We start from the raw sequence: 26,508 nt of genomic DNA, 5'->3' as shown, positions 1-26,508 counted from the left end.
ATTTTTCTGTTTTTTAAGTCTTTGTTACTCAACTTCGTCAAGAATATAGTGTGTTTCTACGTCATAACTCGTTTAATGATAAAAATAATAAAGATACGGGTGTTCATACGTGAAAAATAACAACTAATTTTCAATGTCTATTTTAATTTTACTTCATTTTATAATGTTTTTTTCGGTGATGGCATGCGTATTGTATTGAATAACTACACTAACTTAACAAATAAATATATACTGTATAACTTTGGAGGTATGGTAAGCACGTGGACCTTGGACTAGGGGAAAAATCAGACTGCATGATTTATCTACGAAACTAGATAAAGAAATTCGGAAACATACAGCACAAATTATGACATTTGAAAATTTTTAACTATTGTAAAGATTATAAATTACAGACCCAGTTGGGTGAGATGAGCAAAAATATTATCTTAAAATAAAGAACGCATCAAAATACAAACTACCAATAAAAAACAAAATCAACTAACAATTGGGACACTATTATCCTGTATGCAAGGAGGGGCATGCTTTGGTATTAGTATTCCATTTCCGCAGGAGTGCGGCTGGCACTTTTCAGCACACTCCTTGTATATTCTTGCAGGAGGGCTAAAACAGGCAAACAACCTCCAACAGCCTCGTGTATGGCCTAGGCCGGTATCGCAATCCCACATTCACCTCTCCTCGAAATAAAACATCTACCACCAATCATCATTTCTTCCCGTGCCACCATAACCATTGACACTATTGCCAAATCTTGATGTTGAATGTCTACGTTGATGAAATCTACTCGACCCGTTTGACGGCGAATCATTGAAATCGATCTTCCTAGGCTTTTTCGAAGAATGGGAACTTGATGCATAATAACCATTTGAATAGGGATTCCGAGATTTTCTATCTCTTGGAGTTGCTGGGGATCTCCAGTAACTATCTTGGTTTTTACTGCTATGATAATCTCCAGGATGTTCAGTAGACCAACCACCTTTATGCTTTGGTTTTGCAGCTGAATGAAACTCAATGTCCTTGAATTTCTTCCCTTTCCGTGACTTTCCAATATCACGCGGGACAGACTGGGTCTCCGAACGATCCCGCTTCTTTTTTGGAGATTTGTGCCTGGGTGTTGATGTTTCATGGTTTCTCTTACTAGCCTGGTGAAAATACCCAGAAACTGAGTGTCACATCATAAGCAAGCTTGACCAATTATTCAAAGATTAGAAAGTAGACTAAAGGGAACATAGTGACGCACCTTCATTGAGCTGGTGCATTCGCGAGCAAAATGTCCTACTACGCCACACTTGTAGCATGAACTATCAGGTGCATTATCATTGGCATCCCGATGGCTACGGAAGCCAGAGCAAGCCTGAAGAAATCAGAAACAACTTCAGAAAATGGAATTCTGAGGCTAAAACTAGAACATTATACTTATTCAGGTATTAGGAGTAAATGAAACAGTCAGCAGTAATAATAAATCCAAAATTTTCATGTCTCATCATAAAGGGCAAAAACAAAAACCATAGTTAATGGAGCCTGGAGTGTTGCATAATTGGCTCCATAAGCAAAAGCCAACTATAGTTAATAGGTTAGACTGTAAAGGCTACCACACCAAAAGAAGATTCAAATTTCAAGCCTATAAAGGTATGTCTTCTTATATGATCAACGATGCCTGTGATCTGACCAAGATCGCATTTAATGTATATCAAACTTACCAAACCCGTATGGCCAGAGAGACCACATCTATAACAAGAAAGTTCTTTGGGCCCAGGATCACCATATTCTTTACAGCAAAGATGGCCGTATATTCCACAAATGTAACATTGTATTTCCTGCATACCACTCAGGTGTCATAAAATCTGTGAAGATAAAACAAAATAATAATGCAGCAATTCATCTTCCGGGAGAGAAAAAGAGAGAGAGAACCTTTAAATCATCTGGGCAGTAGTCATTCCTGCAGGAGAACATTTCATGCCCTAAATCTCCACATTTTAAACATATCTTTGAACTCTTGTACTTCTCAGGGCAATCTTTAGCACGGTGACCCTGTTGTTTGCAGATAAAGCAATCTCGCCCCTGTGTAATTAAAGGAGATAGAATAAAATTTAAAATCGAACAATATCTTTCCAAAGACACGATTCCATAAGTCACAATGCTTTCAAAAAAAGTTAACATTAACCAAAAGCCTAAAAAATACTCCCTCCATCCCCAAACAATATGCACTTTGGTTTAGCATGGGTTTTAATGCAAAATTGGTAAAGTAAGAGAGAGGTGGAGAGTAATTAAAGTATTGTTAGTGGGAAATAGGTCCCACCTCATTAGAGAAAAAAGAGTTTCCAAAATTAGAAATTGCATATTCTTGTGGGACGGACTAAAAAGGAAAGAGTGCATATTCTTGTGGGACGGAGGGAGTACTATAAACCAGGCTGAACCATTTAGGAAATCCATCCAAACAATATCCTTCCAAAGTATACGAGCACAAAACCTAAGAATGAAGTCAACTAATTAAATGAGAAAGAAATCACATGCACTTATTTTCCATCTAGCCACAGTATAAAACCACTTGAATAATCCAGACAATAAAGCACAAATTTTGTAATCAAGCCAGTGCAAATAAGTAGTTTTCTTGAGTATATACCTTGTTACATTGTTTTGCATTGTGTTCAAAACTCCCACAAACAAAGCAAGGTTTCTTTCTCCTAGCTGAAGTACAGTTGGCAGTCGTGTGACCCTCTTCGCCACAATTATAGCAAGCACCCCAATTGTTATCAGGAGGATCAAAGTACCTTGGCCCCCGCTGAGATCACGAAAACAATCATAAAGGAGTGGTCGCTCATCTCAAAGACAATGCTTGTGCACAAGTTACGAAAACTCACAAGAAGTTTCCTCAGGACAGCATTATCTGACACTTCCACAGGATTGGTTTCAACTGCTACAGTAGCAGCCTCGGTAGTGTTTTCAATAATCTCTGGTTCTTTATTCTCCTGAACTTTATCCACTTCGTTCTCCTGAACTTTATCCACTTCGTTCTCCTGAACTTTATCCACCTAAACAATAAAAGACAGAAACGACATATTTTACGATTCTAGCTTGGTTACTTTTAACAAGAGAAAATAATTAAATTCACCCAATCTCAGAGGGACATATCCAGCAGTATAATAATTCCCCATTGTATGAATACAAACATGAATCATAATCAGCACATCAAACTATGCCAGTTAAATAATAGTAGTAAAATACCAGAAACAATTCACCGCAGAAATCTCTAAACCCCGCATCTATTTCATTCGTTACCTGACAACATGACACAAATTACTTGAATAAGTGACTAAGCATGAACTTAAGAAAACTAACCAGTAAACAACTTTCAAATAAATCAAGTTCGACTCAATTCTTACGGCATCTCCATTAAGCTCAGCCTCCTTGCTCTTTTTCCTCTTCTTCTTCCCTTTCTTACTCCGCTCTTCCTTCAAATTCTCAACTACCTCCGCAATGCCGTCTCCATGGGGATCATTCCTGGCGGCTCGCTGCATGGATTTCTGAACGATTTTGAGGGTGAGATCTTCGTTAGCCTCGGCATCATCATCATCATCATCGCTCGCCGCTTCGGTGGGGGATTTCCGCTTTCTGTTGTCTTCTTCCGACGAATGTTCCTCCAGCTTCGCCGCTTTCGAACTTGCTCTCCTTCCCATTACTGGATTCAATTCCCGGCGAATGGGGAATTGAAATCAGTGCAGAGGTTCAAAAAATCTAGCCCTAGATTCAATTAGTACAGAGGAAACGAAACGGAAGCGTAGTTAGTAAGTGGGCCTGTCACTGGGCTGCTACAGATTGACGCCCAAAGTTTTTATATGAAGTCCAAATTTCTTTTAATAAATGATAAAAGCAGTTGTCGAACTCTTTTAACCATTACTAGAATACTAGTATTAGCACCCGCGCTACGCACGGACTAATGAATTTTCAGCTAATAAATACAAATTGTACATAAGCTGGGAAAATAATTATCATTATATATACTTTATTAAAAAAAAAAAGAATGATTCTCTAGTCCTAATCCAAAAAAAATATCATATTCGAAACAAAATTTAAGTACATTTGTAATTTGTGAGAAGAATAAAAAATTACTCACACAACATAGATATAAATTTAAGACCACAATATGGAAAATTTCGTTTATTAAAAAGCCGAAAAGACAATATTAAAAAAATACAATTTCAATGGTTACATGACAAAATTTCTTCGATAGGAAGTGAGTTGGGGAAAGAGATTGAAAGGCGTGAGAAATGAAGATAAAAATATGGTGTATTTATAGAATGGAAAATATGGATAAAAACAAAAAAATAGAAAAATAGAAAACCATAGGCCATGCAGTACTATATTTTTAGTAATTTAAGTATAAATATATTTATAAATTGTATATCTGGACTATAAATATGGAGTAGTATTTATAAGTAATGTCAACATATTTACTTAAATTAATATATTTAAATATAAATATATACTCACTATATTATTATGTCTTGCAACAATCAAATGAAATTATGTAGTATCTATACATCTATACACATATAAAAGACGAGTTTTGGCCTTGATTTGAATATCTATGAATTTTGGGTATAAATTTGAATATTTATAAATTTTGAGCTTACTATATAATTCAAGCACAATAAGCATATAATTCAAACATAATACATTACAATTTTATTTAATACTATATAAAAACTAATAATAATTCTTAGTAGTAGACTACGAGTAGTTACTACCGTTACAATTTTACCCCAAATACAATTTTATAGTATTAAATTTTCAATCTTTAATGCATGAGAAAGTGGGTGGCAAATTCATCATTATGAGTATAAAAATTTAAAGTTTTTGGCTGTTACGAGAAGTTGAGGATGGTGCATTCTATTTTCCATTATTATCATTATATTTTCATTTATGTTCTTTTCATGATTCAAAGTTGAAACATTATATATATGTGTGTATGCCTCGGGATGTTTGAGAAAAGGCACCAAACAAAGAAAATGAGTATTGTAATGTAGTAGCATTTTTGGCCAAGACCTTCAAAATCATTTTGAAAGAATTATCTATTTATCCATTCAATATGTAGTATTTTTTTTGCTATTCTTAATTCGCATAGCATTTTATGTATTTTTTTATTATTATTATTATGTTATTATAATATATTTATTATTGACGATTTTATATTTTTGGTATCTTTTCTTAATATTATATAGACTATTTTGATGATATATACTCGATGTTTAATAACAGAATCGTTGCTAATGGTTATGGAAGACCAAATAAAGGTGTTTCCTATTAATTATTTTTCAGTGTTTAGACCAATAGGAATAATAATTGGTTAATTTCTTGATTTGTTCATTTACTTGCTTGATAGTTCATTATTTTTTGCTATCGGTAATTCGTCCATCACTCTATGCAATTTTATGTTTTGGTTAGCATGTTATCATATTATATTTGTTGTTGATGATAATGTTGATTTTTAGATATCTTTTAATATATATTTATTGATTATTTTGATGACATGTATTCATAATTTCGTCACATAATCATGGAAGGGCCTAAAATGAAGGTATTTATTGATTATTTTTTGTTGTTTAGACCGATAATAGTAATAATGATTGGTCTTATAAACAAAATCTCTTTCAATTGTAATGTTTTTCCTAGACTATAATTTCAATCTATCGTTATAAACATGCATACAAAATTCTCAAAAATATTACGGGACATATTAGTGTTGTAATTATTTTCATACATTAGACTAAATTCAATAATCCCAACCGTCAATTTTACATTTTAGAGATGTATTAATGAGTGTAAATGTAAGAAAAGAATCTTCCTTTAATTTGAATAAAATTTTAAAAAAACAAAAAAAAAAGTTTTTATTTTAATGTGAAAATACTAAAATTCAACATATGTCCAAATCGTATTTTGAGTTTAAATGTCCCACCATTATTATAATTGAATACACTAATTTAATCAAAATTGTCGTGAAATATAAAAAATCAGAATACATACAATATTTATATTATTAAACATAAAATTTATGTATCTAAAGTATAAAATTCTCTTTAATAATAAATTTATTAAATAAATTGAAACATGTCATATTGATATTTTATCTTGGTTTTGCAGATGTTAATCATGCCCTATCGCATATATCAATAATTTATTGTTTTCTTTTATTAAACAATAAAGTGTATTCGACATGTTTGTGGTTGACCTTTTAGTAATAGAGGTGAAAAAGTGTTTTAAATAAATTATTATTGTATACTTTTCTAATTTAGAACGTTATATAATTATATTGTTTTTCATTTCATAAATGTGAACTCACTGTTTCAAAATAATGCATATAGAAAACCAATTGGTTCGTGAATCGCACGGGTATGATACTAGTATTAATAAAAGACCATATATTAGTATAATTAAAAGCCCAAAATAAAAGTCCAAAATTAAAATTATGTATCAAAATAAAAGCCCATATAAAACAAATTAACCTAATACACTAAACCACGCCTCCACATCTCCTCTCCCACTTGCCGTCGCCGCGCTGTTGCGCTCACCAAATCATCTTCTCCCCCTTACCATCGTGCTGAACACCGGCTTCCTCATTTCCCGACGCCGGCGCTTTTCTCTTTTCCCTCACTTGTCCTCTCTCGCCGCCTCGCCATCTCATGTCGAGCATCACCGGCGTCACCTTCTCTCTTTCTCTTTCCTTTCCTTTTTCTTGAGCAGCTAAAGATCGGATCTTTGAATTAATCTGGAGAAGAAAATGGAGGGCATATGTGAATTTTATTGTGATATGTACTCTATGAAGAAGCGGATATATTTTTGATTCTCTGAAAGTAATAAGGTCTGCACCAGAGGTGTGTTTTATCGGAAAGTGGTGTCAAAAATATTAAAGTATAGGCTGCTACACTTCCCCGCATTTCTCTCTATGATGATGAATATTTTACTCCTAATTAACAGACTTTGTTTTCCCGCCCAAACTACTTTCAGTGGCATTTTTGTTAATATCTCCACAATTGCCACTTTAGATAGTTATAAATAGATAAACCAAGAACAAGCATGGAAAAAACGATTTAATCCAACCAAGATTTAAGAGCCACTACACGAAATAAGCAAAAAGATTTCAAGCATTTCTTCACTTTTACTACACCGTACATAATCTTCAATTTTCAATTATTTTTTTTCGTCAATTTTTTATTTTCCCAACTCCATAATAGGCAAAAATCTTATTCAAAACTAAAAAGAGCAAGGGATATTAGCTCCTAATATTATAAATTTTTCAAAAAGTTGGATTTTTTTCACAAACTTTGGCCTTTATTCAATTAAGATATGAACTGTTCTAATTCATACTCGGTTTGAATTTTTAAAAATATGAATGAAAAGCAGGTTTCGAAATATAATGAAATATGAATAGAATGAGAGACAATAAAGTGCCTCTCAATTGATAAGATGCTTCCTCTCCAATCAATAGGTTGAGAATTCGAATCATCATAGAAGTGGATGATGAACCATTGTTGATCTTCTTTAAAAAAAAGACAACAAATTGTGAGTATTATAAAAGGTAAATGAAACAAGTAATAAGAGACACACCGGAAATGACATAGTATGTATATTCATGGACAAAGGAGTATTAATACCGTTCCCAACTAGAAAAATACTACTCCCTCTATCGCTAAGAACTTGTTACCATTTGACTCGGCATGATTTTTAAGAAACATTATAGAATATGGGTTAAAAAAGTCAGTGGCATATAAATCCCATTTTTGTGCATTAGTTTTATGATAAAATATGAGTGAAATTGAGTGATTAGAATGTGTGATCCCAAAAAAATAGTAGTAATAAAATTGAAAGATGACAAATTTTTAAAGACCAACAAAAATGGAAATAAGCGTCAAGGTTTCAAGGTCAAACATCACATATGACTTGCATAGCATAGGTTTCGAGATCAAATTAATTGATTTTTAAAATTTGTTTTTAAGTATCCAAATAGAGAAAATTTATTGAAAAAAATAATCAATCAAAGTGTAAAAAAGTTCACGTCAGATATTTCCTCTCCCCACCACCTTTTCCCCCCATTTCCAAAACCTGAAAACACCTGCGAAATTCCCATCAAAATCCAATTTCAGTCCAATCTAGGTTAATTTTGCCTCAAATTCTACTCAACTTCTTCTCTCATGACTGCCATAACGCTTCCCGCCGCAAATGAGGTTTGTGAATCCGCGCGCCTTCCGTATTCACTCACAACTGCTTCGAAAATACCTGCAAGTTTTGTCTTATGGTGTGAATTGGCAGGAAGAACACGCACGCCACGCGTGAGTGTTTTTATGTGTGTTTTTAGCTCTCTTTCGGTGCAAGAACGAGCTTCAGTGATAGTCAACTGCTCTTTGTTTAGGTTTAGTTTGCGATCAAGTGATTGGGGTGTAGTATGTTTTTTTGATATGCCGCCTCTTTTGTTTCATTTTATTTAATCTCTGTTCTTTCCTGCGCTGGCAGAAAGAGGACGAGGACATGTTAAATCCTCGATCAGATTTGGTGGAAGGACCTGAGCCGATGGCAGTGGAAGGTAACTCAAATAAGTAGATAGAAATGTTGAAATTATTTATTTATTTTCTTGGAGCGGTTCAACTGTGTTGAGGTAATATGGATTCTTGGCCTGTTTCATAATTGTGGCCATTCTGCAAGAAAAACGTTTTTCTTATATGTTGCATTTGGTTACGGTTTCTCTTTTATGTGTAAATTCTGGAAACAGAGATGAGGGTGTGAAGCGGGGTGGTTCGCTGTCTGGTTTTAAACGCGGACTTTGATGTTTGCATGAAAATTCGTAAAATCTAACACAAGAAATTGTATGGTGAACAATTAGTTGGTTGCGTGTAACCTGCCCTGTTTGTTTATTTATGTGCATGTAGTGTCAGCTATGCTTAGAAGGCAAATGTTGTTGGAGAAACTAATGGTGTGATGCCTTAAATGTATGTTTATTACGTTTTCTTCCGTATTGGCAAAAAGAGGGAGCTATGTGCTTTTTGGGTTCTACTAGTACTATTTTGTTAGGATAATTTTTCGTCTGCATACGTAGATGAATGACAGTGCCTCGCTGGCTTTTCTTTCACTCTCTCTGTAGCCATATATTCTCATTTTCTTTCCCATTCTTTGCTTTAGAACCAGAAGCAACAGAAAATAACGCTGCAAACCAACCAACAGAGGTTCCCCGCACAAAAAAATTTACTTGGAAGATTGAGAATTTTTCTAGGATAACTGCTAAGAGGGTCTATTCTGGAATATTTGATGTTGGTGATTACAAATGGTAACTATTCCTTCCTAAAAATTGAGAACTCCAATTGACACAATTGACTTTTTGATGAATGTAATGCTAACCATCAGTGTTTCCTTCTTGTAGGCAGATTTTAATTTTTCCGAAGGGGAACGATATTGATGCCTTATCCATGTATCTGGGTGTTACTGATTCTGCCAGTTTACCTTATGGATGGACTAGATATACCCATTTCAGTTTGGCTATTGTGGATCAAGTCGATAGCAGTTATTCAGTCAGAAAGGGTAATGAAAGGATAATATATTATTTCCTGTAAAATAGTAAATAGCTCATTGCGTTTGCATTATTTATTTAGTCCATAGCAACTATTTGAAGTGAATTAATCTAGGATTCTAGTCTATCTATAGTCTTTCATTCTAAACCAGATAACTTATCTTACCCAGGATGAAAAGGGGTTGACTTTTTAAAATTGTACGTCTTACCCTAATTTAATTTGCAGTATAATTTACAGTAACCATGAAAATTAATTAGCCCAGCTTCAGTATGTTTTTTTCTCAACTGAACTTGGTTGGTTTTGGTGCACTGTATTTTTCATCCCCTCTGGAAATAGAAATATGTCAGAATGAAAGTTAATAATGTCAGCTCTCCCAATGCCTCTTTATCTATATAAATTGATGCAGCTTTTGCTTTTGATCCAATATACCACATTGACCTACTTGTGAATAATCATTAGCATCATTTGGTCTATATTTTTTTGTGTGGAGTTGGTTTGGTAAATCACATTTTCTGTATTGAGAAAAACAGTCCATTTATCAATTAGTTTTTGAACATTCGGTTGTATGGTTCGAAATTCACTGGGTCATTTTTTCGTTGGCTGTTCTAACTCTATTTATATACTTCTGGTATTTGTATATCATTCGGCATATAAAGTTGCTATCCCAGCCTCCCCCAAGAACGGCGTGCTTCGGCAAACTCTATAGCCACAGTTAAGAAGTGAAATTACCTATATGCATATGTGGTGTTGTTATGAAGTCTAGGTTTTAGTGGCTCTCGACATGTACGCACAGTAGTCAGTACTAGTGCCGTCACGCCTTGAGTAAGTAGGTATAAAATTGAGTACCTCCAGTAAAATTTAGTGACCTTTTTTTATTGTTTCTTTTTCCGGAAAAGGACAATATCTATTGGATATGCTGATTATAACATATATGAAAGCAGTATTAAATTTGTTTCAGAATATGGTATACTGCTTAACATCTTTTGCAGCTCCTGGTATTATGGGCCCCTTTAAGCCTGTACAGAATTTAACTGTTGTGCAAAATTTCACCAAGTAAAATTCAAATTCGCTTTGGTGTAAACATGAAATGATTCATCCAAATTGCTGCTTCTTTCAGTTAGAGATAATATTCTGTTCTAAGGGAGATGTGAATCTAGTTACTAATGTAATTGAAATATTTTTTTACTGATTGTGCAGAAACACAATACCAATTCAGTGCCCGAAAAATTGATTGGGGCTTTGCATCCTTTATGCCACTTGGTGAGCTTTATGATACTAGCAGGGGTTATCTTGTCAATGACACTTGTTTAGTTGAAGCTGAGGTTGGGGTGGACACAGTTATGGATCCATGGCTATATGATTCGAAGAAAGAAACTGGTTTCGTGGGACTTAAAAACCAAGGGGCTACCTGCTATATGAACTCTCTCCTCCAAACTCTGTACCATATTCCTTTATTCAGAAAGGTTACAATATTTATTAGGGGTTATGTAGTCGGATCCGAGTTATCTTTCACGATCTTACTCATACATCTTTGCTTTTGAATTCAGGCTGTGTACCACATGCCTACGAATGTTAATGATATGCCATCTGCAAGTATCCCTCTGGCTATGCAGCGTTTATTTTACAAGCTTCAGTACAGCGATACTAGTGTTGCAACAAAGGAGTTGACAAAATCCTTTGGATGGGACAACTATGAATCTTTCTTGCAACACGACGTACAAGAACTCAATAGAGTTCTTTGCGCGAAGCTTGAAGAGAAAATGAAGGTTCTTAGTTTCTAGTACTCTCAATTTCCTCGAATTTGGACACTGTTTACTCACTGACTAATGTGATACTGTCATTAGAGAACTGTTGTGGAAGGTGCCATACAACAGTTATTTGAAGGGCACCATATGAACTGCATTGAGTGCATTAATGTGGATTACAAATCTAGTAGAAAAGAGTCATTCTATGGTACTTAACATGATCAGATTTTCTGTTGATATTACTTTACTGCTGTTTTTTTGCTCGGTTCTAATTCCTCCTCCATGGCACAGATCTTCAGCTCGATGTCAGAGGTTGCCATGATGTCTATGCTTCTTTTGACAAGTATGTTGCGGTTGAAAATCTAGATGGAGATAACAAGTATCATGCTGAACAGCATGGTTTGCAGGTGCTCAAGTTAACTGGATTTTACAATGTTATGCCTACTTTAGTTGCTTTAACTCTCATGTACATTAATGATGGAGCTATAAGCTCAGTGATGAGCAATGCTGTTCTTGTGATTGTAAAATTCAGGGGCCTTGTTTTCCTGTTCTTTTATGATCATATTGTCTTAACAAAGAAAAGAAATTCGGTAATTGGTCTGCTCAAAGCTAATGCTCTGCTTATTTCAGGATGCTAAGAAAGAAGTGCTTTTTATTGACTTCCCCCCAGTTCTCCAGCTTCACTTAAAGCGGTTTGAGTATGACTTTGTGTCTGATGTTATGGGAAAGGTGAGCTTTAAAAAATACTCCATAATTTTGTGTTCTATTCCGTACGAGCTTTCCTGATTCACTATATATTTGCCACATGGTACAAGGTTGGATGGCGTTTTTTCTGATACCAAAACCATAGTTGTCTGAGCATTGTGTTTTAGCACTCTTGGAATCTGGATATACAAATGATATGAATAGCCTCTCTATAGATAGTGTATGTGTTTAGTTGCATGTTGGAGAATTAACCCAAATTACCATATTAATCCAAAACGTAGTTTTTAGTTCTAATCAACCCTAAATATAATTAATTAACGATATGCATGTATCCCTAAACTAAAGTTAATTTATTGAAACCCTAAGTTTGACATCAACATATAGTAATATTAAACAAAATTGAGGATAATTAAATATCAAAACTTACCTCAATTCATGACTAAATGTTTGAAATGGTCCCAAAAATGTGTGTATAGGTTGTATTAAAGCAGATTTGGAGAGGGGAAGAGCCATGGGGTTGTTTATATTAAGCGAAAAATGCACACGGCTTGTGCATTTTTAGAAACGCATAAGCAAAGTGTGTTTTCGATAACACATACTCTATGCCCTTTTTTCTGGAAGCTGGATTAACCACAAATTAGAAAAATTCCAGATAAATGTAACAAGTGTGCCTAATCAGGGATCCTAGTAGCTAGTTTAGTTATTGGGGAAAACATAAGTAATGTTTCTTGGTTATAGTTTTTTTTTTAAATTGAAGTTCCATTCCACATACAATGAAGAGTTTCCACATGCAATACACTGTGACAAGAAGAATGAGTTCTACTTTGAATATGGTTATATAGTATGTACAGCTAGTAAAGAATGCCTATAATAGTTTCTTTCTACTTAAGTTGCATTACAAAATATATTTGTTCCACTAAAAGACGTAGAAAAGACTGGCACTTATAGTCTGCTACTTAATATGAATATTGGGTTCAAAGGTAATGTAGATGAAGATTTTGGAATGTTTTTTAAAATCATTGACCAAATTTTTGCAAATTTGAAGTATGTCAAAAATTGCAATGCAAATGATAAACTTATTGCAATTCGAGTTAATGGGTATTATTCTTGGCCGAATGTAACTTGCTATGTAATGCAAATGATGAACTTATTGCAATTCGAGTCAATTATTAGTTATCTTTCCTGTTAAGCCTCCAAATTTTAGGTTTGAGTTATGGTCCTGCTGTTTTATTGTTGTATATGATTTTTTCATTTTAGTAGTTGGTTTTAGCTGTGATTTATGGCATATTTGTGCTTTGTATTCGTTGTTCTTTATCCTACAAAGTGAGTAACCTAATTTCTTGATATCGATGACACAGATAAATGACCGCTATGAGTTCCCTCTTCAACTTGATCTTGATAGAGATGATGGCAAATACTTGTCACCTGATGCTGATAGAAGAGTTTGTAACCTCTATACACTTCACAGGTCAGATGATGAGATTTCTACCATTAGTCCCAGCTTTACAGTGAAAAAAATACAATTTACTCAACTGATTTGGTTATATAGAAGTATTTCTTGGGTTAATCACTTTTCCTTCAACCTTTATGCCTTGCGTGAAAAATGCAAGATGTTTACTTTCCATTATTTCAGAGAGATTTTCATTTTTAAATATAGAGTGAACTACAAAAATGGTATAAATGGTATCTGGATGCATATTTGAGGTACTTCATGAAAGTAAATTGCATTCGAGGTATCTGGACAAAATTTAAATTCATTTGAGGTGCTTTTTCACATTTTTTATCCTCAAGTGCACAATTGACATTTTCTTTGTATCACCTTCTCTCTTTCTTTTTTTTTTTTTTATGGTTTCTATCTCTCCCCTCTCTTCATTCCTTACTCTTCCAATTTATTTATGATTTCAATTCTTCTGTCTATCTTTTTCTATTTTAATTCTTTCTTATTTATTTAATTTAACTCTCTTAATATTATTAGTTATACTTCACATATAATTAATTTCAATTTATAATATTGTTTATATTCAAATTCAATTATTTGTATATGTTTTTTTACAAAATTCAAGATTGTTATAGATAATACAGTATTATTAATTGCATATTTTTAAAATTTATATTTAAAAGTCTTATTTTTTTCTCTCCTTTTTTCATTTGCTTTTACTCTTTAACGATAATTGTATAATAGTACTATTTATTCACACTATTATTTTAATTAAACTAAAATATGATATAAATTTGAATTTATTTTTCGTTGTATATTATTTTCATTCAGTATTTAGAATATTAATTATTTGTGAAGTATAACTAATAATTTTAGGAAAGGAAATAAATAAAAAAGAAAGAATAGAGAAAAGATAAAGAGGATGATAGAAATCATAAATAAATTGGAAGAGTGTGAATATATGAGAGATATAACTTTCAAATAAATTAGAAAAGAAAGAAACAAATACTTTAGATGTACTAAAATACCCTTCAATGCAAAAAAGTAAAGAAAGGGCAAAAATATCCAAAAATAAAGAAAAAGTACCTCAAATGAATTAAAATATTGTTCAAGACCCCGGATGTAATTTATTTTCACGAAGTACCTCAAATATGCATCGTATATTATCCATAGTTTCATATACCATTTTTGTTGTTCACTCTTAAATATATATGTGTGAATTCCATATTCTATTTAAACTGTTGTTTTTCCTTTTTTGGTTTATTGAATTATGTTGCTGCTTCACAAACAATTTTGTAAAAATATATTCTCCCAGAATGTGAATATAAATGCTGAACAAGGTTTACTTTCATAAATTATTTATTTCTGTATATGCCTAAGTTGATATCTTGAAAATCTGTTTCTGTGTAACTTAATTATAGTCTTTCTCGATCCATCTATGTATGTATATATATATATCCAAAATCTTATGCTATATCTTTTCACTAGTTCAACTTATATTGTTCGCGCGCAGTGTTTTGGTCCATAGTGGTGGTGTGCACGGTGGTCACTATTATGCCTTTATACGGCCTACTCTTTCCGGCCAGTGGTATGCACTTCATTCTCAAACTTCTTTTTTTTTTTTTCATGTTTGCAGCATAAAAAAAAGTACTACTCCTATGGTTTGACAGCGTTTAGTGAGTTGAGTTGCTTGTGATACATCATGAGTACATCATTAAGGATTAAGCTCATGTGTTCTCTTGTTTGGGAATTGGTCTGAGCATAGGAATTATATTTGCAATAATGACTCTCTTTTTGTTGATTGAATGGAAGAATTTGTTGTGTCATTCTCTTGTCAATTCTTGTCACTTAATCAAAATATAGTTATGGCTGTTCATTCTCGGGAGAGTTAGTCCCTTTGACAAAATTATGCAGTCAGCATCCCTCACTGTGGTTTTCTTATGATTGTCCCCAAAACTTTCAGAAACCCCTTGGCTGAATCATGAAGATTGTATTAACCATGGGCTTTTTACAGAAAGATTACAAACGGATTTGTTTTTGAATTGCATACAGCAAATAATCCTAAATGTCTCTCAGGTATAAGTTTGATGATGAACGAGTGACAAAAGAAGATGTGAAAAATGCATTAGATGAGCAGTATGGTGGTGAAGAAGAAGTACGTTTTTGTGGTATCATTCTTCAGTGATATATAGATTGATTTGGTTGGGCTAGCATTCTTATGTTTTTGTGAGACACTATCCTTTTTCATTTATCTTTTCAGCACCCGATGCAGACGATTCAGGGAGTCAACAAGTTTACCAAACACTCAAATGCTTATATGCTGGTGTATATACGTGACAGTGACAAGGATAAAATTATGTGTCATGTCGATGAGAAGGATATTGCTGAGAGTCTTAGGGTTAGATTCTGATATCAGCATATAGTTTTTCATATTTCTCAAAGATAACAATCTTTGCTTTTACTTACTATATGTGGCCTTACTAGAGTTTGAACTGTTAAACAGGAGAAGCTGAAGAGAGAACAAGAAGAAAAAGAACAAAAAAAGAAATACAAATCTGAAGCTCATCTTTACACGATTGTAATGGTAAGTAATTTAAGGAACAAGTTTTAACTTTATGACCTTTCTAATGTAAGAGCTTGCAACTAATAAGAAAGTGGCATGATGCTTCCAGGTAGCCTGTGATGGAGATTTTTTTTGGCAGATTGGACGTCATGTTATCTTTGATTTAGTCAATCATAATATGGTTAAGAGCCTCCGGGTCCAGAAGCTGATGCCATTTAATGTTTTCAAGGTACATAAATATGAGTAAATGTTTCGCTACGGTTAATTTTGTAATACTTCAGCGGCATCACTTAACTAGAAGTAGGTTCTAGTGCATGAGAAATCCACCTTTATGATGTTGAGCTAGATTATCTGGAAATAATTGTGGTGAATAGGGTTAATATTTGAGTGAACGGCAATTGGACTTGCACAGTTGGGAATTCATCATAAAGCGTGTGGAAGCCAGAATATTATTATTTATTATGGATATGTGCATATCCCTAAAGAAAGGACAAATTGTCCTAACTCCTAAGGTTATCATTAGTCTAAAAGTCTAAAAGATTAGATTCAAATGTAGGCCTAACTTTAACTGTAGATGGAAAACGTAATTATGACTGAAACGTCAATATGAATCATATGATATAACATTGTAACCGGAAAACATATCAGTTTCAGTTCAATTGAAATAAAAGTCTCACATTTTTGCCTTGGTTATCAATTTTTTTGTCTGTCATTACTCATTAAATTAGTAAGTGTTCCAATTGAGACTATTGTCTATAAATATCAAGTGAAGGAAAATGTATATCAGATGGGTTTCAGTGTCAGCTTGAGGCTAGGTTTTGCCCTTTTAATTTAGTATGTTCTTCTGGACTTACACTTCTATAATTTTTTATTAAATAATTAGTTGTTAACATCAGGCTAAGTCATCTCACATGTTAGTGTTTTTCAACAATCAGTTGTTGAAGCTGTAATTATTGTTCTATTGTTGTTAACATCAACTTGTCATAATCCTCAGGTAGAGGTTGAAAATGAATTCGGCATACCGGTGCAATTCCAACGGTTTTGGCTGTGGGAAAAGCGCCTAAATCAAACTTATCGTCCCGTTCGTCCATTGACACAGGATGAGGAAGCACAAACTGTAAGCATCTTTTGCTGCCTATAAAAGTGACTACTTACGAAGTCACTATATTGTATTTCTGTTGTGTTGACTGATCTATGACTTTGGGCTTATCATATACTACTATAATTTTTATTCATCCATCTTGTTTGCAATACAATAGGGATCATTGGTGCTAAATTCAACTAATAATGTTTTAGCACATTAAGAATAGGGGGAAAAAAGCCTTCACCTAGAATATATGTAATAAGGGATCTTTTGATTAGAATGTGTAGTGTTCTACGCTCTGAGTGTTCACAAGTGACCTCAGCTCCTGTATTGTGGAGCTGCTGCTCCATCCTCCCAGTGGCTATGGATTCATCTTTTACTTTATGTGTTACATGCAGAACTAAATATAATTGACCTCTCTGCATTCGTATGTAGGGCCTTTTCTTCCTACATTGCTATCGTTTTTGCTCACATATTGAGATTTTCTCAGGTGTTAACTGATTTTGTAGCCTAATATAATTGGTGTCAAAAAGTGCAGTGTAGGCAGCTTCTAAGCGCTCTGATTCTGGCCTCATCAGCCTGATTGGACACCGTCCAATCTCTAATAATGTCAATTGACAGAAAATTCTTTCAATCCTCCAGCGCTGGAAATTCACGTCGCTATTTTGATCTTCAATCTCTTTTATACATGACACATCATCCAATAACTCCAACATGAAATTAGTTATATACAAAGAAAATAAAAAAAAATGGTTATACATCTTGACAATATTCTTTGAGGCGATAAAAAGTTTGTTTTCTAATACAATATGCTATCATATCTCATGCTCCCTCCGTCTCTTAAAAATAGCAAGTAAAGTTTTGAAACGGCATGGGTTTTACTGCGCAATTGGTAAAGGGTTTTGGGTAAGGAAATTCGTGTTACAAGATTGTGGGGTCCACAATGTTTATTTATGTAGTGTTGTTATTGGATAGTGAGGACCACAAAACATTAAATTATTAATTCTAATAGTATAAGTTTTAAATAAAATGATGTGGAAGGGTAATATGTTACTAAAAGTTTCCTAAATTAGAATTGCTTAGTTTTAAGGGACATACCAAAATGGAAATACTTGTAATTTTTAAGAGACAGGGGGGATTAGTTATTAATGTAGTACTGTAGTAGTACATTTTAGATATTAGATTATCAATGTCGAGGAGGTATAATTCCTTTCTAATATGTACTAATTCCTTTTTAGTTTGTCCCAAGGTAGTTGAGTCATTTCTTTCTTTGGTAAAAACTTGATTCTCTCTCTTACTTTACCCTCTCTACATTTCTCTTACTTTACTCTCTCTAATTTTACCTTTAAAAAATCAATTTCTTAAATCCCGTGCCTAAAAGAAATGTCCCAACTAACTTGGGACGAAGGGAGTATATAATATACTACCATTTTAATTCAGGCATAAAATAGTAGTGCATACAATACTAATTTTAAAAAGACAATTTAAACAAATTGTTGTCCTTGTCTAATAATCATGCAACTACCGCTGATGAATGTCCTTTTTCCTTTATAGTATACACCAACTCATTGGTTTTCAAGCACTATCAGTTTATATTGATATTACATGTATAAGTACTTTCCTATATGAAATTTAGACAACTTTGAAATTTATTTTGTCACAATGATCTATGTTGTGTGTATATTCATGTTGAGGGTTCACATGTTTTTAGGTTGGGCATTTGATGAGTATAGCTAGTAAAGTTCAGAATAAAGAGTTGAGGCTATTCCTTGAGTTTGAATCTGGGCCGGTAATGAAACCGTTCTTTATGAGAAAGTAAGCCCCTCCTTATAACTGGTGCTAATAACGTTGTATGTTGTTAATCAGGATTCACTGCCTATCCCTCTCCCTAATAAGGAAAAAGATGACATTTTGTTATTCTTCAAGCTTTATGATCCAGAAAAGGAAGAGCTTAGGTATTATTCTAGTTTGTATTACATTGTTTTGATATGTTTTTATGTACACCATCTCCAGAAAACCAAAGAAATAGACATCTCCAAGAGGTGAAAATAAGAACAATTTTTTGACATTATTTTTCCTTGTTTAATGCCAGATATGTTGGTAGACTTTTTGTGAATAACTTGGGAAAGCCAGTAGATATCTTTACTAGACTAAATGAGATGGCTGGCTATACTCCTGAGGAAGATATTGATCTTTATGAGGTTGGTTGCTTAAATATCAGAACTAATACATGATGGACTGGACTGCACTGGCTTTTTCTAAACCACTGTTAGCCTCACTTCCATGTTTATGTATATGTCTGTTTTCAACAGGCTAAACACATTTTTCTTAATTTTATACTCTTCTTTTTCCTGTTAACCATCTACCATCATCCTGTCCCATTTCCTATCCTCGTAATGTGTTGGCTGTTCTATTCTCATCTTTCACATCAAGTAGTTAAAGAATTTTGGGGCAGGATATCAACTGTCATTTTTTTGGAATGTTCACGACAAGTCTCCCTTTCCCATCATCTGATTCATCTTCTGGTTGAGTAGATACTTATGGCAGCATTGTTTTTCTGGGGTGTGCTGTGCTATTTTGGTAGTGTGAACTCACTGAATAAGTCTCTTTATGTAATTGGTTAACATGCTGTCTTTCATATGGTATTAATCTGTTCTGTTTCTGGTTGTCAGGAAATAAGATTTTATCCTAATGTGTTGTGTGATCATATGAAGAAGGGATCAACTTTTAGATCTAGCCAGGTATTATTTTGTACTTTTGTAAGTATACCATGCGTTATGCGAGAAAAAAAATGTTGGTATCAATTTGCTTTGTCTTCTAACTACAGCTTGAGGATGGGGACATAGTTTGCTTTCAGAAGTCCCTTCCAACCGAAGTGTGCCAGCGTCTTCGTTACCCAGATGTTCGGTCATTCTTTGACTACCACCATAATCTTCAAGTACTTTTCATTTAAAATTTGGTGAATATCATATAGCATACATTTTGCGTATTTCTCATGTCAAATTAATATTTTATGTATTTACAAGTGTTGCATTATTTCTGTCATCACGAACTCCTGTTTATTTTTGTTGGGATTCGAAAAATAATTTTGGTGTGAATAACTCATGGTCCAATATGAACATCTTTAGCATATTCATTCAAATCCTTTTAAGGTTTTGCGACTTTTCTGAGCGGCTTTCACTTTATATTGCTCCTTGGAAAGACTCCATGCACCATTGATTTTGAAATCCCTTCCGTATCTTACTCCGTGCACCATTGATTTTGAAATCTCTTTCATTTCTTATGGAAAAATTTCTCTTCTTGTGGGATCTGCCTTGTCATTAGCATAACACTACATTGTCTTTTAGGAATTGCAAACTTCGTGTTCAGAGGTGCACATAGCTTTCAGCCTTTCACTTTTCTGTTGATGAATCTGTCGGAAAATTTCAACTGTCCCTCCCCTCCCTCCTGACCTTCACACCTACCATGCATTTTGTTTCTTTTTCACGCTCGATCTGTCTACCTCTCTTCTATGTATTTCTTTTTTGACTCAATTCTGATCTCTACTTCTGTAGTTCTTAGTTGGATTATGAAATTGAATTTAAATACCTTTCACATGTCCTTTGTTTACTGTTAGTTCTTAGTTGACCTTCCTCTCTCCTAACCTTACACTCCTGTATAGGTAACCGACTTACAATTTGTGGATTAGGTTTATGGATATGACTTTTGAGACCTTACAATTCTTTGTCATTACTGAGTTATGTTAGGTTTATGCTTTGAGGCGTGCTTGTTAGCATCCACGGAGATTCAATCCTATGTGATGTGATGGTTTTTGCCTATTACATCCTGAGCGCTTATTATTCTCAACCCATAAAATGTATCGATATACTGTCTCCTTTGACATGCACACATTATCTTATAAAACAGTCCATTGATCTGGACCTCTGGTGCTGTACTGAGTCTGGATCCTTGCTACATCTATCTCTTTATCCTGGTCCTCTCCTATCTTACCAGTAGCCTACCATGCATACGCATAGAGTATACGATATAGACACATATACAGTGATATCTTGCTGGCTAGAGAAAGGGAATGGCTCCATGTTCAGCTCATCAAGCATGCCCAGATGTTAACCCAAACGTTGAGAAAACATCATAAAAATGTAACTGCCATTAGTCGTCTAAGGCTTTAAGTACAAAACAAAAAATTTGGTACTGATTGCTGAGATGCTATTATGTCTTACCAGCCTACCATGCATATGCATAGAGTATACGATATAGATACAGTGTTATCTTGCTAGTAAGAGAAAGGGAATATCACTCTTCAAGCATACCCCAGAGGTAAACCCAAACCATGAGAAAAGCATCACGAAAATGTGACTGCCATTAGCGTCTTAGGCTTTGAGTACAAAACAAGAAAAATTGGTACTGACAGCTGAGTTGCTCTGTTATAAAGGAAAAATAGAGGAAAGATATAAAAATAGGCTACTACTCCTGAGACATGGCCTGTATTGTAAAGCATGATTGAAAATAAAGGTTCTACCTTGGAACTAATAACACGGGGTGCAAACACTTTTTGCTCTGTTCCATTGAGTACACTTTCTGTTAATTTATGTTTTCCTCAATTGTTGTTTTGAGATTATTTTTTTGGGACACATTTGTCATTAGCAATATCCCAATTTTTTATCAACAGTTTCCCTTGTGAACCTTGCGTGTCTAGAATCTAAATCTGATGATAGCACGAACAAACTTAATGTATAAATACCTGTGTATGGAGTCGTTTTCATCTTCTATTTTGGCTATTTTGCAGGTTATTCATTTTCGGCCCCTAGAAAAGACTAAAGTATATGAATTTGGTTTAGAACTGTAAGTGCGAAATTATTCAAAATTTTGAACTCAAGCCATCATTTTTGTCTTAGTTTGATCACATTAATATGTGTATTAATTTCTAATATGTATACGTATACACTATGAAGGTCAAAGCGTGACAAATATGATGAAGTTGTAGAAAAAGTGGCTCACCGACTTGGATTAAATGATCCTACTAAAATTAGACTCACGTCATGCAATTCATTCACCCAACAACCTAAACCTCATCCTATAAAGTATAGAGGAGTAGATACTTTACTAGATATGTTACTGCATTACAATCAGGTATGACTAAGAGTCTGAATTGACATGTTTACTACCTGAAATATTGAATAGTTATTGTTTTGGTCAGGTTTCTGATATATTGTACTATGAAGTCCTGGATATACCTCTGCCAGAATTGGAAGGCTTAAGAACGCTTAGAGTGGCTTTCCGTCATGGGACAAATGATGAAGTATATTCTAGTTTGAGTTAGTAAATTAATTGTGCTTGGCACACACATCTACCCCTCTGCTATTTGTTTGACAAAATAATTATTCTCCTACACTTTCTGATTTCTAGATGGAAATTAACTCTATTAGACGGTCTAAAGATAGCACTGTGGCTGATTTGCTTGATGATCTCAGGATGAAGGTAAACTAGGGGACCAGTGATGATGCTTCATTGCATCAACATTTCACTGGGATTCATCTTACAAAGCCTGGAATTTCTTTCTTCACGTGCCTAGGATTATTTGTTTTTTGGTGTTTCTTTGACTGATATTGCATCTTTTGATTGCTATACAGATTCAGCTGTCTCGTCCTGATGTAGAACTCAGATTGCTGGAAGTATTCGCCCACAAGATCTACAAGGTCTTCAGCTCCAATCTTCATTATTTGTATATAAATCTTTGTTCTCATTTGATTATATTAGTAACAAAATTGGTAGAAATATATTGTTTTATTTAGTTACGACCTAATCACTAGTTTGTCTTTACTAAAAAATTTGAGGACCATGTTCACATTTCACACAAGGTTTGGATGTGTTAACTTGATTGGTGAGTCATTTAAAACTATGGATATCACCACATATTCTAAGAAGTTGGAGAAGTATGTTTATAGTTGAAGAAAAACGTTCAATTACCATGCTATATTGCTTCCAGCTAAATAAAATTTATTTTTGGAGTATCGACGAAAGATATGTTGCTACATGCTTTTTATAAATCGGAAACTAGCAGGGAATTATGTAAGTGGCATTAAGCTGGTGCTTGGTAGGTGACTGTGAGGAAAAGTGAACTTTAAGGACTTTGAAACAATCAGATTAATTTGTTAGTTTGGGTTAGTTTTTTACCTAGAGCTGCCCTGTGTCTGGTGTGTGATCTGAATCATCTGACATAGGCTGCCAGATGGACTAAAGATCAAGAAGCTGCTTTTTTTGGTTTGTTAATTACATCATATCCTTGATGTATCAGAAAGTAATTATGTACTAAAAAGGGACTTCTTTTCAGATATTTCTTTCAGGTGAAAAGATAGAAAGCATAAATGACAACTATTTGGCTTTACAGGCAGAAGAGGTTCTCTCTCTCTCTCTCTCTCTCTCCCTCCCTCCCCCCCCCCCCCTCCTTCCACGAGCATGTGTGTGTGTTTGATTGGTGGGTGCATTACATACTCATCCATGCAAGTGCTTTTAAGGTCCATGGTCTCCAATTCTCTTGTTCAATATCATTTCCCATACGCAAGTAATTGCCATTTTTTAGCCCCTGCATGCGCCTAACTAAATTATGTCATTCTTTATCTTCAACAGTTTCCCCTTATTTCTGCAGATACCTGAAGAAGAGAAACATCTCGGTCCCCATGATCGCTTGATTCATGTATATCACTTTATGAATGAAGGAAATCAGAACAAAGCGGTACATTTGGTTTATACCTATTGTAGTCGATGCTTATGAGCCGTTCCATGCTTGGGATAATGACTCTGATGCCTTGTTATTTGTTATCACAATATTTGTGGCAGAAAATTCAGAATTTTGGAGAGCCCTTTTTATTGGCCATTCATGCAGACGAGATTTTAGCTAATGTCAAGATTCGTGTTCAGAAAAAGTTAGATGTATCAGATGAAGAGTTCTCTAAGGTTGTATGCCTGAGAACTAATTATGTTAAGGTCTTAAGTGATTCTAACCCTTAAAAATCTGTTGATAACTTATTGCCCCCTGGTCTTGTCTTCTTTTTGCCAGTGGAAATTTGCTTTTGTTTCACAAGATCGAACCGAGTACCTAGAGAATTCAGAATTTTTGTTTTCTCGATTCCAGGTCTCTTTTTGTATCTTATACACACTCTCCCTCTCGCTCTCCTTACACACACAGAATCAAAAAGGAAAAAAACCCCCTCTCATTTCTCTGTTGAGCATCCACTGATATTATATTGTTAAGATGAGCCAACATCTCACAATATTCGTATTTATTCTTCTGAATCTCGGGCCAGCAGACAAGCAGCATTTATATTTGGGAGCAGTATCTTGGGTTGGAACACAAAAGGCCTCTTGCAGCTAATCAGGTATTCTGAACCAGCACTTGTTTGCTTTTTCTCCGCCAATTCTCAATCAGTTACCTAAACTCTGTAAAGTTTTGGATAACATTTATCAATTCCTTCAACATATTAGGTTCTTGCTTTAAGATCTACATACGTATATACACACTTGCTAAAGGCCACGATCCTTTCCAAGTTTTGGAAAAAATTGTCTAGTAAGTATTTAGTACTAGTATTATACTAATATGTTACTCCAGCAGCCACTTACTATAAATATATTTTGATTTAGTTATGATTATTCTTCTTCTTATTATATTCTTTATTATTATTGTTATTGATTATTATTATTAATATGTTATAGTATCAACTAAGTAGCATGTAAGGACCTAAGTAAGTGTTGAGTTTTCTTCTAAACATAAGCATATAAGAATTTGTTCTCATTTTCCTTGAAAAAATTGTCGTTGAATTTTATGAAATACTAGTATATAATGTAAGCCTTTAGTTACCAAGTACTCCATATTTGAGTATTGATATTTCAATCTTTATTATTTTCTGTTAACATAAAAAATATGATAAATAACTAAAGAAGATAGATATATATATATTTATTTTCTGTTAACATAAAAAATATGAGTTTAGTTTAAACACCTTAAAAAGTGTTAGTGTCTGCATATGGGGCGCTTGATGGACCATAAATTGAACCCTCAATAACAACCTCCCATTTTGGTTTATAAGTAGTAGTAGTTCTTAAAAAGAAGTGTTGTATCTTGCTTATGAATCTATTATATTGCCATGAATTGGAGTTGCTATGGTGCACAAATTGTTCTTGGATGCTGCGGATAGGTTGCACTAATATCTGTGGTTACCAAATCTTTTTCAGTGTCGTCAACCATCTGTTGTGAAGATATACAATTAAGAGGGTAATGGAACAGGATTCTGGAGTGGTCGAGTTTTGTAACTACCAGAGGCACTTCTTTCTCCTTTCGTGCCAAAGATTTTGGAGGACACCCTGTAACCAAAGATTGAGTCAGAAATGCATTTTACAGTATAGATTCTAACATTCATTGTTGCATGCTACAGATTGATTCAGAAATGCATTTCACAGTTTAGATTGTAACATTTCATTGTTGCAAGGTCTTCATCAGAAACCACAGATTGATTCAGAAATGCATTTCACTTGTTAGATTCTAAAAAACCAGTGCTGCAAGCTCTTCAGCAGATATTAGTATGTGAGATCTCTCCAGATGGATACTTTGTTGTCTGAATTTACCATGGCTTCCATCAGATGATGGTTCGATTAGTAAATTTTGTTGATTCGTAGGTTCTTAGATTGAAATTTTGGCCTGTGTATGCTAGCGCTGTAGAAAGGGTCGTCAAGATTTTGGTTTCAATTCTAAGATGTACATGTGTATAAAACTAGTAGGAAAAGAAAAGCAGAATCAAGAGCTTTGGATGTTGTACAACTACCTTTGAACTTGATTTCAGAGTAATAATTCTTGTGGTAATTGTTGTGTTGTGTCCTATTTTTATTTAGCTTTTCGATATTTCTCTCCATTTTACTGCGTGAGTTGAATGGGCTAATAAACTTGTTAATATGCAAATTGAAAATAATACGCCTTTGGCTGTTTGCTTTTCTGGTAGTATAGTTGCTAGATAAACAAGATAAAGAAATTAACATTAATGTTAGGAGTTTACACAATTGCATAAAATTCAATGCAAAAATATGAACTTAAACACATACCTACAAGCAAAATCTCAATCTATAGATGCTTCTTTTAATAATTTATTTTAGGAAAATAATAAGAGAATAATAGAAAAAGTAATAATATGAAAAAACGTGCTTCCTATTTTTTCATTTTTTACTTAAAATGAATTAATTTTTGAGATACTAGTTTTATACTCTCAGGGTTAAAAGAATGTCAGTTCCATGCACCGAAGACAAATATATTCCCGTCGTTCATTATAGATATTTTCATTGATGAAAGAGATGCATTTTAATATAAAATTAGCAAAATAAAAAAGAAGAATTACCCTAAAATTATTTTCGGGTCTATACATTAAGTTTGTGAC

At 33.8% G+C, this 26,508-nt stretch overlaps 2 protein-coding genes across 15 annotated transcripts; one reads left to right on the top strand and one right to left on the bottom strand.

The window, feature by feature from the left end:
* Positions 1-323: 323 nt before the first annotated feature.
* Positions 324-3,788, bottom strand: LOC125214097 (uncharacterized). 2 transcript variants are annotated; one of them, XM_089067967.1, is made up of 8 exons: positions 3,381-3,788; positions 3,223-3,276; positions 2,859-3,029; positions 2,621-2,779; positions 1,909-2,058; positions 1,698-1,814; positions 1,238-1,351; positions 324-1,159 (listed from the first exon to the last, which is right to left on the bottom strand). In XM_089067967.1, exons 1-8 carry the CDS (start codon positions 3,672-3,674, stop codon positions 641-643), a joined length of 1,578 nt encoding a protein of 525 aa, XP_088924093.1. In that variant the 5' UTR covers positions 3,675-3,788; the 3' UTR covers positions 324-640. The 2 variants fall into 2 exon arrangements, with proteins under 2 accessions (XP_088924093.1, XP_047970934.1); XM_048114977.2 differs by having other exon boundaries at positions 324-1,139; positions 3,381-3,786.
* Positions 3,789-8,048: 4,260 nt separating this feature from the next.
* LOC125214363 (ubiquitin C-terminal hydrolase 12-like) lies at positions 8,049-25,943 on the top strand. 13 transcript variants are annotated; one of them, XM_089067961.1, is made up of 34 exons: positions 8,049-8,324; positions 8,506-8,575; positions 9,169-9,313; positions 9,407-9,564; positions 10,752-10,814; positions 10,893-11,017; positions 11,102-11,320; positions 11,399-11,507; positions 11,591-11,706; positions 11,930-12,028; positions 13,363-13,472; positions 14,956-15,030; positions 15,519-15,597; positions 15,703-15,840; positions 15,946-16,026; positions 16,115-16,234; positions 17,000-17,122; positions 18,801-18,878; positions 18,956-19,044; positions 19,182-19,290; positions 19,762-19,830; positions 19,917-20,027; positions 21,876-21,931; positions 22,042-22,219; positions 22,287-22,388; positions 22,496-22,567; positions 22,720-22,785; positions 23,421-23,486; positions 23,736-23,822; positions 23,927-24,043; positions 24,147-24,221; positions 24,394-24,465; positions 24,572-24,653; positions 25,319-25,943. In XM_089067961.1, exons 1-34 carry the CDS (start codon positions 8,187-8,189, stop codon positions 25,360-25,362), a joined length of 3,441 nt encoding a protein of 1,146 aa, XP_088924087.1. In that variant the 5' UTR covers positions 8,049-8,186; the 3' UTR covers positions 25,363-25,943. The 13 variants fall into 13 exon arrangements, 9 of the variants coding, with proteins under 9 accessions (XP_088924087.1, XP_088924086.1, XP_088924085.1 ...); XM_089067960.1 differs by having other exon boundaries at positions 10,752-11,017; positions 23,936-24,043; XM_089067959.1 differs by having other exon boundaries at positions 10,752-11,017; positions 24,397-24,465.
* Positions 25,944-26,508: the final 565 nt, after the last annotated feature.

Source organism: Salvia hispanica, chromosome 3, assembly GCF_029641045.1.
Source record: "Salvia hispanica isolate PSC_SH4W2 chromosome 3, Shi_PSC_v1, whole genome shotgun sequence".
In the NCBI taxonomy this organism is placed as follows: Eukaryota; Viridiplantae; Streptophyta; class Magnoliopsida; order Lamiales; family Lamiaceae; genus Salvia; species Salvia hispanica.
The sequence above is the reverse complement of the archived record's forward strand: the minus strand, read 5'-3'. Positions and strand labels throughout refer to the sequence as shown.